This window comes from Pipistrellus hanaki (genome assembly GCF_964339955.1).
Source record: "Pipistrellus hanaki genome assembly, chromosome: 4".
Classification (NCBI taxonomy): Eukaryota; Metazoa; Chordata; class Mammalia; order Chiroptera; family Vespertilionidae; genus Pipistrellus; species Pipistrellus hanaki.
The window spans coordinates 86,910,410-86,926,373 of NC_140506.1; the positions used below are offsets into that span (position 1 = coordinate 86,910,410).

The 15,964-nt window shown below is 44.4% G+C and overlaps 1 protein-coding gene across 24 annotated transcripts in view; it reads right to left on the reverse strand.

Annotated features, from left to right (window-relative positions):
- The window catches only part of RBFOX1 (RNA binding fox-1 homolog 1), a 1,418,051-nt gene that overhangs the window by 581,196 nt on the left and 820,891 nt on the right, over window positions 1–15,964 (reverse strand). For all 24 annotated transcript variants that reach the window (XM_084882378.1, XM_084882381.1, XM_084882366.1 and 21 more), the window contains one exon: window positions 5,658–5,699. In XM_084882378.1, the coding sequence (XP_084738504.1) occupies window positions 5,658–5,684 (27 nt within the window). In that variant the 5' untranslated portion in view covers window positions 5,685–5,699. The remainder of the gene's footprint in view (window positions 1–5,657; window positions 5,700–15,964) is intronic.

A 15,964-nucleotide genomic window follows, 5' to 3' on the forward strand; every position in this document is an offset into this window, starting at 1 on the left:
TGCATCAACAGTTAGTCCTACCCCTGCAGGACTGATGGAACACAAATCTTAGGACCTGGAAGGGGCCGTGTGCACAGAAATGCAAATAGAGCCTTCTCAAGAGAGAAAGGAGAAATAAAGACGGGGGATGAGGAAGAACTGCCCGTGTCTGACAGCTCTCCAAGACTGAGCTCCCTGGAAGGCCTGGTGCATGCTGTGTTTTCTGCTTAGGCTAGCCTGAATCAGTCCTTAGTATTGGCTTAACTAAGGGAGAGGCAGGTGAGATTTTCCTCCAAGGACACCACCAACATCAACTGCAGAACCTGCTTTTGAAACTGCTTTTCAGTGGGGAGTTGGGTGGGAGCCATCCGTCCTGCCTGCCTGTTTCTTGTTGTTCATGTGGCATTACCCTCAGTGGCTCTGTCATGCCTCTCCCCGCCCTGGTTATGAACACACGTGTCTTTAGAAGTGCTTTCTGTAAGTCATTTCATCCAATCAACAGGCCTCTGAGAAAAGTGTCCCCATTTTGAACATTGGAACCTGGAGCATTGCAAAACTAGGTAGCATTAGAACTAAGTCAAGAACCTGAGTCTATACCCCGAGCTCCTGACCACCTCCAACTGCCCCTCATACTATGCTGACTCCTCCGGGATCCATTTGCCTCAGTGCTGATGAGAATTGTGGCCCATGAATGATTCTAACCAGGGGTCTTCAAACTACGGCCCGCGGGCCACATGCGGCCCGCAGAGGAGTCTGATCCAGCCCACCAGGTTTTTTGGGCAGTGAGCGCAGCCGAGGTGTTACAGTAGGAATTAGTAGTTCATATAGTCCGGCCCTCCAGCTCTCTGAGGGACCGTGATCTGGCCCCCACTTTAAAAAGTTTGAGGACCCCTGCCCATCGGGGAGCCAAGCCTTTGCCTGCTGAGTAGCAGCAGTGTTATGACCGAAGTGGCTAAACAGCCCCCACAATAACATCTGGTACTTCACAGCACAAAAGGTCCTTTTGTAACCAAATATTCTACAGGGATGCTAACAAGAGCAGTCCTTTGGTCCCCTGCCCTAGAAGCATACAAGCTTTCCCATTGGCAGGTTGCTGAGGGAGACAAGGGCTACGAGGTCATGCCATTTCTCTCTTACTTGTTCATTTGTCCATTTGTCAGTTCTGGGTGCCGAAGAGGTCGATGCTGATAGTTGGGTCATGGCAACTGTACAACTAGCACTGCCCCAGCCTGTCAGCAGAGATCTTGGGACCTGCTGGTCAATGCAGCACATGGAGTCAGAGGCACTTCATGCACAGATTTCACGGCGAGCTCTCTGGACCATCTCTCCAATGGAATCCAGTGACAATTTCAAAGGCAAGCTCAGAACCAGGCTCAGTCTACTGTAGATTGAGGAAACTCGAGATGGACAAATGGACAAGTTGGTTGTGTGTGTGTGTGTGTGTGTGTGTGTGTGTGTGTGTGTGTGTTTGCTGTTGTTCTCTATTTTGCTCATTGAGATCATGAGCAATCCCAAAAGATTTCTGAGAGGGTGAATCACTGTGAGGAGTAACTGGCTGATGCCCTTCTCTGGAGAGTACAGGGGCTAGGAAGCTTCCGGACAATCTCTCTGGGGCTGAGCTGGGGTCTGCCATGAGGTGCTTCCTGTCTGCTGTCTATCCGGGAGGCAGAGAGGAAACTAGCAAACACAGCATCCAGGATGCTGCCAAACAGCATGAGGGAAAATACAGAGAGAGAAAGAGAGCAAAGCTGGATAAAGTGTCAGTGAGGATGGGTGGATGGGATCTGTGAGAGAGGAAATAAGCAGGAGAAAATATCTATTACAAATTCACAACCAGCGTCCAGGCACTTGCTGAGGCTTTATTTGGGGGCCCCAAGATCATGCATTTGGAATGAAGGGACCACGTAAAAGAGTTGGCAGGAAACCAACACCATGAGCAACATAGAGGGCCCGGGTGGATGCTGCTGTTGCTCTCTCCTGGGTAACTCCGCACATACATTCTCCTCTTCCTCCTGTTTCAGTAAGTCCTGGTTTTGTTCAGGTGACAGTGTGCCTGTCCCTGGAAGTAACATATGGCTGCTGTAGCCAATCACTGAGATCCCTGGGCTGTGGGAATGATTAGCATGGGTTTTGGCCAATGAAATCTAGGAAAACATTTGCAGGGAAGGTTTCTGGGAATGATTTTTCTCCAACAATACACAAGAACTATGAGGAAAACCTTCTCTGCCACATCCCTCCTGCTGAGGGTATTGTCATGTGAGCAAATGAAGCTCCTTTGTCTTAGAAGAAGGAAAGAGGAAAGAAAGGCCAGGAGAAGCACAAAGATTCCAAACCACGGCCTGGCTACCTAGACTTCCCAGAATCAAGTTGGCACTGGGAGGTGATGAAATGCTTTTATCTCTTATATAACACTTAGCTTTTTTTTTAATATATTTATAACTTGCAGATTATATCATTCTAACTGAAACACACACACACACACACACACACACACACACACACACACACACGCCATGGTAAAATTTTCAAGAGTGTTTCTCAGAGTATGCTCTGGATCCAAAAATGTTCTGTGATCAGATGAGTTTGCAGGAAATTGTGCATTACAGCCATCTCTTTTCATTTCACTTTTGCACATTAAAGGCCCTGAGAAGTCCTGCAGTTAAAAGAATAACAACAACACAGTTTGATTGTCTTTAACTTTGCATTTCCAGAAAAGTTATTAATCACAGAATCCAGTATTCAACTTTATAATAGAAGAAATGTCCAGTTTGAAAAAAAAATTAATTTTGAATTTGTAAAAAAATCAGACCAGGTAAAGGAGAAAAAGAAAGAAGAGCAGTAGGAGCAGGTCTTGGCTAGGCCAATCCCCAAGCAGCGTCCACCTGCATTAAGCATGCAGGATCAGCTGCACCCTCCTGCATGCTTTTCTGGTCCCAGGAGGCCAAGAAAAAGGGGTGCCTTTTACAAATACCCACTTACATTCTGACAACCTGAGAGAATGTACTAAGGGGGGAATATAAGCTTGGCAACATGACCATCATCCAATCATATTGTAGACAAATCAGGAGATGTGGTTTGATTGCTGTATTTAAAACATGTTTTAAAAAGGGCGGCTGGCAGACCCCCTACAGTGATGTGGGCAACTAAACAGATTCACTTTTCTCTCTGTGTCTCTCTTTTTAAGGAAAATATAATGAGATTAAGGAAAATGCATTTTATTGAGGTGGCCATGCATTAGCATCTCAGATCAAAAACAAAATTTTTTCAATCTGCAACCTCCAAAAAAAAAAATGTCTCCTTAAAAAACATCACCTTGATCAAGAGATTTTTTTTTCTCGGCTAGAAGAGGAGATGAGTACACACAGAAGCCAGGAAGAAAAGGAGGGAGAGAAGAAAGGCAGGAGATCACAGAGAGAGAGAGAGAGAGAGGAGACAGGGAAGGATGGAGCAGAGAACATGTCCATAGCCCCACTGCTGTGGCTCAGGGGTTGAGTGTGGACCTATAAACCAGGAGGTCACAGTTCGATTCCCAGTCAGGCACATGGCAGGGTTTCGGGCTTGTTCTGCAATTGGTGGTAGGCAGGAGGTAGCCAATCAGTGATTCTCTCTCATTATTGATGTTTCCCTCTTCTTCTCCCTCTTCCTTCCTCTCTAAAAGCAAATTATATATATATATATATATATATATATATATATATATATATATATTAATAAATTGTCCACAGATGAGGCACAGGTGTCAAGGGAGAGACAGTGCATTAGGACACTGCTGTCTCCAGGAAGAGATTAGAGATGAGGATTGAGTGAAAGGAAAGGGAAACCCTCACTACACCCCTGAGGTATCAGTTAAATGTGAACCACATATATCTGAATTCCTTTTATTTAAGTATGTTATCTATTCATTCAAACCATAAATTACTTTAAGACATTTTTTTTTAAAAAGCAAAAAGCCTGCCACAGCAACACAGTCAGAACACCAGTTCTTGCTCTTAGAGATGGGCTCCTATGGGGCAATCAGAGCCACCCTTTGCACTGAACTATATGACCTGGTATATGGAACCACCACTTGAATTTCTTTCATGTCCTGGGAAGGGCTCCATTGTCGCTCCTCCACCACACCCCTGTTGACACTGTCCTCATCGGTGCGAAATAATAAGCCCCTCAAACTGCACACAAGCACTTCCCTGCCTCCCTGTCCGGAATGTGGCAGCCGAGTCAGTCTCATTTGTAATAGAGATTTTGAAATGATCTTAATGTCGACGAATGTAGCAGGGACTCCTGGAAACAAAGAACACATTCCTCTTGACCTAGTTCTGGCCACCGCCCCCATTCAAACAGGAAGAGAAAGCCTAAGTGGCCATACATTATTTACTTGGATGAACCAGTGATTCAGGGGAAAAGCAACAAGAGATCGGGAAAGCTTAACCCATCGTGGAGGCTGCTTCATGAAGGAGTCACAGTGGAGACAGGCACAGGTGCACAGAAGGAACGTGGCAGGACATGAGAGGTGACTATAGAGGCCCATGATGGGAGACCAGGTAAAACACACATGCATCCAAGAAAAAAATCATCATTACTCGGCTCCATGTAACTGATTCTTCTGTTTGTGATGTTTGTGAAATGGAAGGATCTCACAAACCTGACACCAATAGCAACTGTGGGATGAAATAACGCTACTAGGAGTCATTGTCATCTCAAGACTGGAACTGAGTGAGTGCTCTGGAGAGTTACAGTGATGTTAGGGTTATTGAGCGCATTTTCCTCATCTGTTAGATCCCATTGAACACATTGGTTCCCCCGACCCCAAACCACACTGCTGTCATTTTATAGATAGCAGATCCCCTCGTTTTTATAATAATGTGGAACAGGGACCACGAAGGCACAATGTCCGGTAAAAACTGCCAACATCCGTCAGTGACATTACAGCTAGGCTAATTATGACTTGAGCTCATCCATCCAAAACATGAATGCATTTAAAAACACACACAAATGGGGATGCCCCATCCTGAAATTTCTTGATATACCACACCCGTGCCGAGAAGAACATCAAGGCAACATCATGGAAAAAGAACAATGCCCCAATTCCATCTAGAAACAAACCATTCTCTCTTTGCATCTACCAGTAGCTTATCTCAGCGCTGGGTTTCATTTTTAAGAAGGTAGATCACATAGGACACTTTAAAGTCTGTCTCTTTCTCCTCTATGCACAAATGCCACAAAACAAAAAGGCCTACGGGGGTCATGCCTTGCCCTAGACCACGCCCTTGACAGCTGAGGGGTGCACCCACCCCAGGTCACAGCGAGAGGGCATTTCAGCCACTCAGCCCGGTAGTCACATTACGAAGGCAGCAAGACATCCTTTTGACCTTTGTTATCACTTAGGCCTCATGTTGTACATAAAACGAGTACAATGATGTCAAACAAATTCGAGAAGAGAAGTATTTATTGCTGAATCTAAATCAAAAAATCCATATCTGCTATAATGGCACTTCAAAAGGAGATATACTGTATTTACCAGCCCAATCAATACCAAATTAGCTGGGATAAATATTTTCAACGCTCCCAGGCTGCAGACCAAGCCCACTATTTAGAACCCCGTGTCCTGGGAGAGATGAGGACATTTTTGCTTATCACACAGAAACGGAAAGCAGGAAGTGTTCACACGCAGATGCACCTACCCTTAGCTGCTCTCTGTCACAATTCATCTGCTGTCTTGAAACCTACAAAGAAAAGGAAAAGAGGGGATGGAAGTCAGAAGGTTTTGCATCAAAACAACATGAAAGGGAAAAAGGAAGTTGCTTCTAATCACTGGGCTTAAAGCAAACCCAGGATTAATTAATTGCCTATTTACATTTTTCATTAGTACTCATTTTTTTTTTTTCTCCTGTAAGCTTCTCTTGGCGTTTCCATTGTGTGATCCAGAAACAATTAGGATGAGTCGGTCTTGGAGGGCATGAGGAAAGAAATTCAATAGAGGGAGTGGTGCTGAAACCGGTTTGGCTCAGTGGATAGAGCGTCGGCCTGCAGACTGAGAGGTCCCAGGTTCGATTCCGATCAAGGGCATGTACATTGGTTGTGGGCACATCCCCGGTGGGGGGGAGGGGGGAGTGCAGGAGGCAGCTGGTCGATGTGTCTCTCTCATCGATGTTTCTAGCTCTCTATCCCTTCCCTTCTTCTCTGTGGAAAATCAATAAAATATATTTTATCTATCTATCTATCTATCTATCTATCTATCTATCTATCTATCTATAAATAGAGGGAGTGGAAGGGGAAAGCTGCCCGGGGTGAAGGCCCCCTCTTGATATGCCCCGCCCCCTGACCTTGCCCTGTCTATCAGGTTCAGACATCCTTCCCTAAGGCCCATTCCAGATCCTTGGGAATAGTCACTGGTCACCACGCAGAGTCTTCTCTGATGTTAAGATCCAGTAGTGTCATCTACCTGTCTTGGCAATTGGGTTACATTTTAAGGTCTAGTTCTTCACACACGGTCATAAGCCCCCATAGGATTGTGTTAGGAATGATTCTGAGTTCAGTGCTCATACCAGAGAGACCCTGATCAATCAGTGATATCTTCCCTCCATTCCAAAAGGAGAATTCGGGATATCCACACCAGGCATCGCTTATCCTTCCCTACCAAAGCCTGCTTCTACAAACCTGAAATGCTTCTCTAGGGTGACCGTGGAGTCGATTGTTCCAACAGGAGAGTGTGTGTGAGTTAGAGGAGTGGGTGGGCTGTTGCCTGTGCCAGCAACAGCATATGTGAGTGGGGGTGACAAAGCAAGCGGAGCATATGGTCGCCCTGCCTCTGTGGGGACTGCGGACTCTACCTTCCACTCAGACAGCTAGGCGGAACTCCATCTCAGGTCTGCACGCACAGCGTATTCTGTGTGTTTCTGGTATTTTCTTCACTGAGGAAGCCACCCCTGACTCTGAGCACCTGACAGTATATTGCAAGTGTTTGAAACTTTTACTAAAAGATAAGAAGGTCTTGGAACTGACGTTTGATGTATATTTTATGTATTTTGGAAGGAAGGTTTCTTTTTTATTGTTTGTTGCCATCTTTCAAACAAAAGCAAAGACAGGAATCTTTACTTAGGAGTTGCCAGAGCCTCCAGTCCATCAACCAGTGCTCTGCCATGTGCCCTTGAACCCAGAAAGATCACTCCCGGAACAGCTCCCAAGAGCATAAGCAGGGATGCACAACACATGTTTCTCTACATGGCACTTCCCCACAGCATGTCATAGGGAAGAAAAGCATTGTGAGTATGACAATGTGGCAATAGGAGCACTGGCCATCGATGACAGATGACAGCGTACTGACTTGATGATATAAGGCATAGCATTGGGAACCATGGTTTTGAAGTAGACTCCAAAGGCACTACGTATTTAGCTTTTTTTAAAGAAGCGACAAAGTTGCACAGATGTTACAACCCCTGTTTTACTTTACAAAAACTATTCAAACAGATCATGTAAGAGAAGGAAGAAAGAATAAGCGAAAAAGACTGGGAGGAAATAAATCAAAATATTAAAAAAGAAATGAGTACTGTTCTGTAAAAGCACAACACACACACACACACACACACACACACATGATTATATACTTGAAATAAGTGACTTCATGATAGGCTAATTCAATTTCAATTGCTGCAAACTGTTAGAAAGTGAAGCAGGGAAAATCCCTACCAATAAGTGGCTGCCATGGGATTTGGGGGGAGGCAGGTAGGGAGAACCATGGAGAGACTACTTCCTGGGATGACAGAATAGCTCTCAGTCTAGGTAGAGATGCTTGCACAATATTGTACCCTTCATGGTACAGTTTCAACTAGAGAGAATGGTACCTTTCATTCTATGTTTCTTTCCCCACGATAATACAAGCCAAGTGGATGATGAGGTTGTGATTCTGGGTATGATGGGAATGAGCACACCTCACCCCGTCTCTCCCACTCAGAACAACTATACATCCTGGGTGGGTGGCAGGGAGCAGACACCTGAGGTCTGTGAAGAGCTCACAGAACAGGTGGACTGAAGAAGAATACCGGGATTCCAAATCCCACCAGACAAGACCCAAACCACCCCTCCCCTCCCAGGACCTCCTGGCATCCACATACAGAGCCACTCACCAGGCTGTGAGGGAGGAGAGTCTCCTCTGTGGACCAGGAGGTGGGCAAACTCCCTTGGATCTCTCTCTGCACTGTACACCTGGCCAAAATGCAGGCCCAGGGACAGAAGCACATGAGCACAGACCAGGAGCACTAAGTTGCTGGGAGCACTGCTGAGGCCTAGACTCACTGAGCACAATAACTTTTAAAGAAATAAGTAAACTTGCCACCTAAACCATGTGAAGTGAAGCCATCTTATAATGTTCCTATTATAAAGTCTATCAAGTGCAAAATTCAACAGTAGCAATGGAAATAGCTATGTTGTCCTACAAATAAAGCTGATTAGCAAAAATGAGATTTGAAGATAATAAAAAAGGCCATGTGAGCAATCTCTATTATGGACATTTGTTGGTTTGGTTTGTTTGTTTGTTTGTTTGGAGTTTTTTATGAGTTTTTGTGTCTTTTATTTTTATTATATGTATTGGGGTGACATTGGTTCATAAAATTATAAGGTGTTTCGGGTGTACAATTCTATAATACATCATGTGTATAGTGCATTGTGTGTTCTCTGTAGGTTGAGAGAAGTACTATGTGTATTGTAGTCCTAAGCAGAATCCCATATGGTTTGGCCTATATTCTCCCAATAATATCTCGCTTCTCCTTAGGGTCATGCCCCTGCCCAATGCTATACATTCTTTGTGAGTTGGATATCATCGCTACCACACTCCACTTGCTGCCTCATAGCACCTACACCTGCCGTTACCTCAGTAACTCACCCATCTCAGTAAGGTGACCAGTGACCTCTTTTTCTTCAAGGAGTGACCGCGTGTGAGCAGCCAGTTATGCAAGATGGCGAGTCTCATCATGAGTCTGTCTTTGTGTTTCACACAGCAGTCCCTAGAAGATGCACTAATGCTCTGGAGGCTCACCAAGTGATTGCTAGACCTACTGAAGCTCCTGCAAACCTTTCTCCGGAACCACCATGGGAGAGGGTGAGAGAGAAAGACACCTGCTGCTCCATATCCTTTGCTGTGAAGGAAGACCTTCCCTGCACACGCTTTAAAAGCAGCCCTGAAACATGGCGTACATGTACACTTTACTAAATGTCATTTCATTTGGAACTAACATGAGATATATCTATTTTCTCTCCCATGGCAGTTATACACAAGCCCATGTTTTTATAGCCTAAATGAAAAAAAGGGGAAGTGGGAGGTCTGCCGCTGCTCCTTTAAGATGCTTCCAGAGAATCAAATACCACTCTCCATAGGGCTGCCAAGTAAGCACTTATGAAAGGTTAGGAACTGAAGCAATAAACTTCAGCGGGACACCCTTTGCCTTTCTGGTTGAACGGGATGTTTAATAGCGGGAATTCATCTTCCCTCACCTCCTATCTGCATGTAGCCAAGAGGGCCGAGGACTCTTTCCCAGACTCAGCCTTTTCATCGGCCCCTGACTTTGAGCTCTCTCTTATCAGTCCTTCCCTATGAGCAGTCTGATTCCCCCTCCCACACATCAGACTAGATCTGCAAGGGAAAGGACTGAGCCTTATTTGGCTTTTTTCCTATAGATTAGGACCATGTTTTGGAACCATTTATTGGTCAATCGATTAATTCTTTCATATATTTAACAACAAATATATACGTGTGTGTGTGTGTGTGTGTGTGTGTGTGTGTGTGTGTGTGTATGATACACCTTCTGAAAGCCAGATACTGTTCTATGCATTGAGAATATAATAGTCAAGAGGTCTTCTGGAGCTATTGTCTAATTAGGGAAAACGATGAGTGAATTAATGGTTACAGTACAGTGAACATTTGCTACAATGAAAATTTAAGCTGTGCTCATGGCACATGGAGAGATACAACCTTGCGTCTGAGAGCTTAAAAGACGTATTAATGTTTTATGTGTGTTTTATCTTTTGGAAAGTGTATCTAGAGGAAAAAATGTGGGGGGAAACTTTCAAGGAGAGAGGGGAATGTGAGAGTCCCAGTGAAGATTTTGGAAGTGCCAACTAATTCAATATGGTGGGAGCATCACATAAGAGAAAAAGTTGATGAGAGATTAACTTGAATGGTCAAAGTAGGAGTTGAAGGAAGTATAAAGGCACGGGATACATGAATGGATAAATGTGCATCTTTTATGGTCTGTAATCATATAACATTGGAAATTCCAGTTTTTAGAACAGTTGTGAATCATTCAGAAGAAAACCAACAAAGCAGTCTAGCAGCACAAAACTCAATAAATCAAACCAGTGAGCACGTGCGTACATTTCTCAAGTTCTGCATTTTCACAACCATTATACATTTTTTAAAAATAATATGGCATTCTCCTATAAATCTACACTTCGAAGTACCTAGGGTGAGCACTATAATATGTATTTTCCTTACACATTTCGGGATTGATATACCCTGGACATGTGGACTCTGAGCTCCTACTTTGCGACTAGCACTATGCTATCGGAAGGGGACGCAGATATAAAATGCAGAGACATTGTGCATTTCCTAAAAATAATCTCAAAGAAAGGGGGATAGAGATGCATAAAATAAAGATTGTAATGCAGAAAGAGAAAATACAGAATACCAGGAGGACCAATAGGAGAGGTGCCAGCCCAGCCTGTGGAATGAGGCATGGTGGAAGGAGGTTAAGGAGGAGACCCTTGAATTGACCCTTTCTAGGTGAATGAGAGTGGGGTGGGCTGGCCTACCCAAGGATCTTGGAAAATGATATTGTAAACAGCACAGCCAAAGGGAGGACAAAGTAAGGGAGCACACTGGATTGGGGGTGGGGGATGTTTAAAGAACGGGCATTCACATTGCAATAACTTTATGTTTTGTTCAATTTTAACTACGCTGACAAAAATGTTATAATTATTTTCATCATAATAAATGTCACAGTAACCGTGGTTAAAATGCATCCAATGTTTGTGATGTGCCAGAAAACATGCGCACACTTTTATAGGAAGGCCTCAGTTGATGCTCATCGCTTCCGTAAGTAGGTAGTTTCCTTAGTTCCATTTTGCAGATGGGGAAACTGAGGCACTGGCGATTTGAGTGCTTCCTGATGTCTCAAAGTGAGGAAGTATTGGAGAGTGAATTCTCATCCAGAAGGCTTGGCTTGAGTCCACCTCTGAATCCCTAGCACACAGCTCCCAGTGCCAAGGAACCCTACCAAAACCACAGATAACCACCTTGTTACCTGCCCTAAGCCCCAGTCTGTGCCTCATTCATCTGTAGCCAATGTTCTGCTGCTCTGCCCTGTCTCGATGCTGCTTACACGTTTGTATTATGTAATTTACACCAATGTGTGGTGTCTTCTCTCCAACATAACATGAAAGGACTGTGTTGTCCCAGTTGGTAAATGCCAGATCTCCACATTTTGCTTTGTGTCGTTTGAGTGGGTTTAGACTGAGTTTAAATTGGGAAACTTCCCACCAAATTAGGTTTATCTGATAACAACCCATTGTGTCCTTTTGCCAGCTGAGTTTTCTCCCCAGTGGAGACTGGAGGCTCAGAAATCAGACTGCACAGAGCCCAATCCTGGCACATCACTTGGTAACATTAGCCACAGTCTACAGTCTCCTTGCTCACAATGCCTCTGTTTGCATGTGTTTAGCATGGTGCCTACCTACTGTCTAATTTTGCTGTGAGCACAAAATAAGAAAATCTATTTAAATACTAAGCAAAGTATGTGGTGGCTCATTTAAATAACTCAACAACTCCTAGAAACTGCTATTACCTTTAATCTGAGAGTCGGGATGGGGTATTCAGAAGGAGCACAAGGCCAAACCAGTGAAGGGGGCACGGGTGGTACCACATGTTGGAGGGCCGGTGGCAGCTTTCACAGCACGGAATGGGCCTTTCCTTTAGTTCAGCACTTGCCCTGCTCAGAGTCTGTGTAAGAGAACAGGAGGAGGGATGGGAAGGAAGGCAGTGCTACTCACACCACAGACCAGAGTCTAGGAAGGATATCAATGCCCATCAGAAATGAAAAGGTTTAAAACAGTGTGATTCCTCTATAAGAGGGTTGGGCACACTTTTTTCTACAAAGAGCCAAATAGTGCATTTTATTTTTTTATTTTAATTTTTTATTTTTTTTTGCTTTGGGAGCCATGGAGTCCTTCTGCTTCAGCTACTCAACCCATGAAAACAAGAAAACAGAAACAACCCTAACTGGTTTGGCTCAGTGGAGGGACCGCTGGCCTGTGGACTGAAGGGTCCCAGGTTTGATTCCAGCTGAGAGCATATGCCTTGGTGTGGGCTCAGTCTCCAGGAGGCAGCTTCTCTCTCACTGATGTTTCTAGTTCTTTATCCCTCTCCCTTCCTCTCTGTAAAAACCAATATTTAAAAAAAACCCAGAAACAACGCACATCAAATGGCCCTGTTTCAATAACACTTTATTAGTGACAGTCAATGGTCTGGAATTGACCTCTGGTAAGAATATGCTAAGCCTTGATCTATACAGTGGAATACTATGCATTCCTCAGAGGTTTACTAATATGGAAGGGAATTCATGATAGAATGAATAAAACAAAGCAAACTGAACCAATTTTTAAAATGCAATCTGATTTTTGTTTTAAAAAATAATTTTAAAAATAAAATACACATACACACTCATAGAAAGATCCATCTGTACATGGAAAACATCTGAGACGATCAACACCAAACTACAAACAAAAGCACAAAAATGCTGTCCTGGGCATGAGAGCAAGAATGGGGATGAAGGGGCAGTGAGGCTGGCTCCTCAAGTCTATTCTGGGGTTCTGTTACCTTATTTCCATTTCTTTTAGGGAACATGGCCTACTTTTGTAAATTCAAATGAACAGCAGCCTAATGGTATAATTTTAAAAGTTGAGTTATGAGTTTATTATAATGATTAAATGAGAAATTGCAGAACACCAAAGTCAGGCCCAGCCTGGTACATAGGAGGTGCTCCATTAATGGCAGTTATAAATAACTCTGCCCAGCACTGAAAGGGTGAACCCAGGGTAGTTGTATTGGGAAAAGTTCAACTCCAATTTTTCAGAGATCTTATGCATTTTAGTGTGGATTCTCTTCAGTAGAAAAGTAAACTACAATAAAATAAAGAGAAAGGTTGAGCTGCCCACCCTACTTCTGGGTTCATGAAATGTGTACTAGAGATCTGAGTTCATGAAGACCGAAAGTCCCTGCATACAATGCAATCTGCCACGTGGCGTAATAAAGCCTGCTGCTTTTTCCGGATGTATCCTACAATGAGGTGTGTCCCCTGATTCCAAGAAGACGGGATCATTTATGCCACAGAAGCAAATACAGATCCATCTCCTTCCTATTGGCTGTTGTCCCTTTGTGGTATAAGGGAGGAAATAAGTGCGTGAAAGTAGCAAGTGCTTAAGATTCAAGAAAGTATTAATAAATGAGGAATAATCAATTGAAAAAATGAAAACAAAAAGTCACAACAATGCGTCAAGTGAGCCATGATTAATTCAGTCGGTTCAGGCTCGTGCTCTATAAACGAAGAAAATGCTTTTGAGAGAAGGACCTGGGAGAATCCACGCAACTCTCCCCTGGCGTTTTCATTTTAACCTTGGGGAGAACCAAGTTCTGCTGCTGAAATCTTGTCTGATTTTGTGACAGTGCCAGCCTTGCAGGTGAGCCTTGGGAGCAGGGAGAAAGGGCTTGGCAAGGCTAAATACTAATGAGAAAAACAAGGGAAGGATAAAAAGAGAAACCCAGAGAAAGCCCTAACATATTGAGTTGATGGCTAATAGTGCTTGGAGATCATTTATGCAGCATGTCCTAAACCACATGTGTCAAACACAAGGCCCGCGGGCCAAATCCGGCCGGCCAGGCCTTGCAATGTGGCCCGCACCGCGCTGTCATCACTGCACTCCGCTGTCAGTTTATGACATTGTCAGTTTATGACTGTTCAGTAAACCATTCGGCCCACGATTTAGGCTGGATTTTAGATTTTGGCCCCTTCTCTGATTGAGTTCGACACCCCTATCCTAAACTCTCAAAATACTTAGCATTTTTAGCACTGAAGTGACCCATGGTATGGTGTATGCTAGCACTACACGGCACTTGGTGAGCACTTCTGCTGTCCCTCGGAAAACCGCATCCTTTGATGACTCTGGTACTTACAGCAAGAGAGTCACTGTTCTGGGTGTAAGTCACAGGGGAAACGCAAGTGTTGGTTATCTGATTAAAGGGATGTCAGGGGTCAGGATGCCTGCAGAACTGGAGCAAGGCTCAAGTAACACGTTTTAAAGGGCTGTTTTCTTTGGAGGGAATGCTTTTTGCACTTGCTCTCACATGCCCCTGCTTTTTAAATACCCCGTTAGTGACAGAACAAGTCCCCCGGGTCTGGAACAAAGCTGTCGGGGCAGATGGATGAGATAGACAAACACCAAGCAAGAGGTGGCAGCCCCCGGCAGCCCCTGGCCAGCATCCCCGGCAGCCTCCTGCATCCATCTGCTGCCTGCAAGGAGGAAGGCTCTGGGAGTTGTTCATTTCAGGCTACATGCTGGTCTTAAAGTGAAAGGGCATCCCCCCGTCCCCTCCGCCCCCCCCCCCCCGCCCCCCCGCCACAAAGAGCCAGGCTGGCCTGCCACACGTATACTCCTTTACAAGGAAAGCCACAAAATGTCTGTGTGTCTGATGACTGGCAAGGTGGAGAAACCGTATTGCCTATTATTTATTCTAATAATATACCATTACCGCAGGCGCAGTTTTATTCTCCAGATTTAATAAGGTATTTTGTGAACCGAGGCAGAGGAGGGAGGCAGAGCACAACTGTGGTTGTTAGGAAGATGGTTTCTTCTTGTTTTAAGAGCAGAGGCAATCCCCATTCCTTTCCTTCATAATCAAGGGTTATAACTGTGCCCCCCAACCCACCTAAGAAATTTTGAGCAACATTCACTACAATGTCCTGAGGAGCTGAAGGACTTGGCATGCTTCCCTGAGCCAGTCTCCTGGGACCATCATTATCCTATAGTCAGGCAATTGTGATTATATAGCATGGGATCTCAACTAGAGTTTTCCCATCATCCCCCTCTCCACATTCCCAGGTGGGAAGAGTAGGGAGGGCCAGGTAGGTGATTTCCACATCACCTGTCTCTACCTGTTTCAATGGAATATATGTCCTCAAGACACTCTCAAGATAGGATGTTTTAACTGGACCTCTTCCTTCCTCTGGTTAGATGTCGCAAAGCTCTAATGATAATTTTATGAGAAGTGGATTATTTTATAATCTGCATCCCAATTAAATATATCCAGCAGAGACACACAGGCCAAGAACTCTGATAAATGCAGTGCTTAGGGGACAAAGCCCAAAAGCCACATGTTTAGTGTTCAAATCTCAACTCTGCTACTTATCAGCTTTGGGACTCGGACAAATTCCTCACCGGAGCCTGCTGGTGCATCCCAAACTCTCATCCCAGAGTTTGAATGGGTTAATATTTGCAACGCTGTTAGAAGAATGCCTGTCATACAGAAAGCACCACATAAGTACCTTTTCTAATGCAAGGAAGTAAATAGAATCCAAAATCTATTTGCTGTTGTCTGTTCATTTCATACTCTGACAGTGGGCTGGGCCTGCCCAGCTGTGTGCTCAGGTGTTGGGTGGAAAATGCCACTATGGAGATAACCAAGGTTTTGAAAAAAGGCTGAGGATTCGGGAACTTTTGTGCTGTGACATTAAGAGGGAGCACCTAAAAGTCTCAGAGTATGTCAACAGAAATAAAACATGTGACCACCACACGGTGTCTGACCTCTAGGGTTTGTATTAGGCTCAGATAAGCCCATGTCTGTTTTCCTAGACATGTCTGTGCTATCATAAACAAGAAATCGGACCAATTTTCCAAACAAGGAAAGAGGGACCTCAGTGAACCTCCCGGCTGCCTTCTGAGTCTG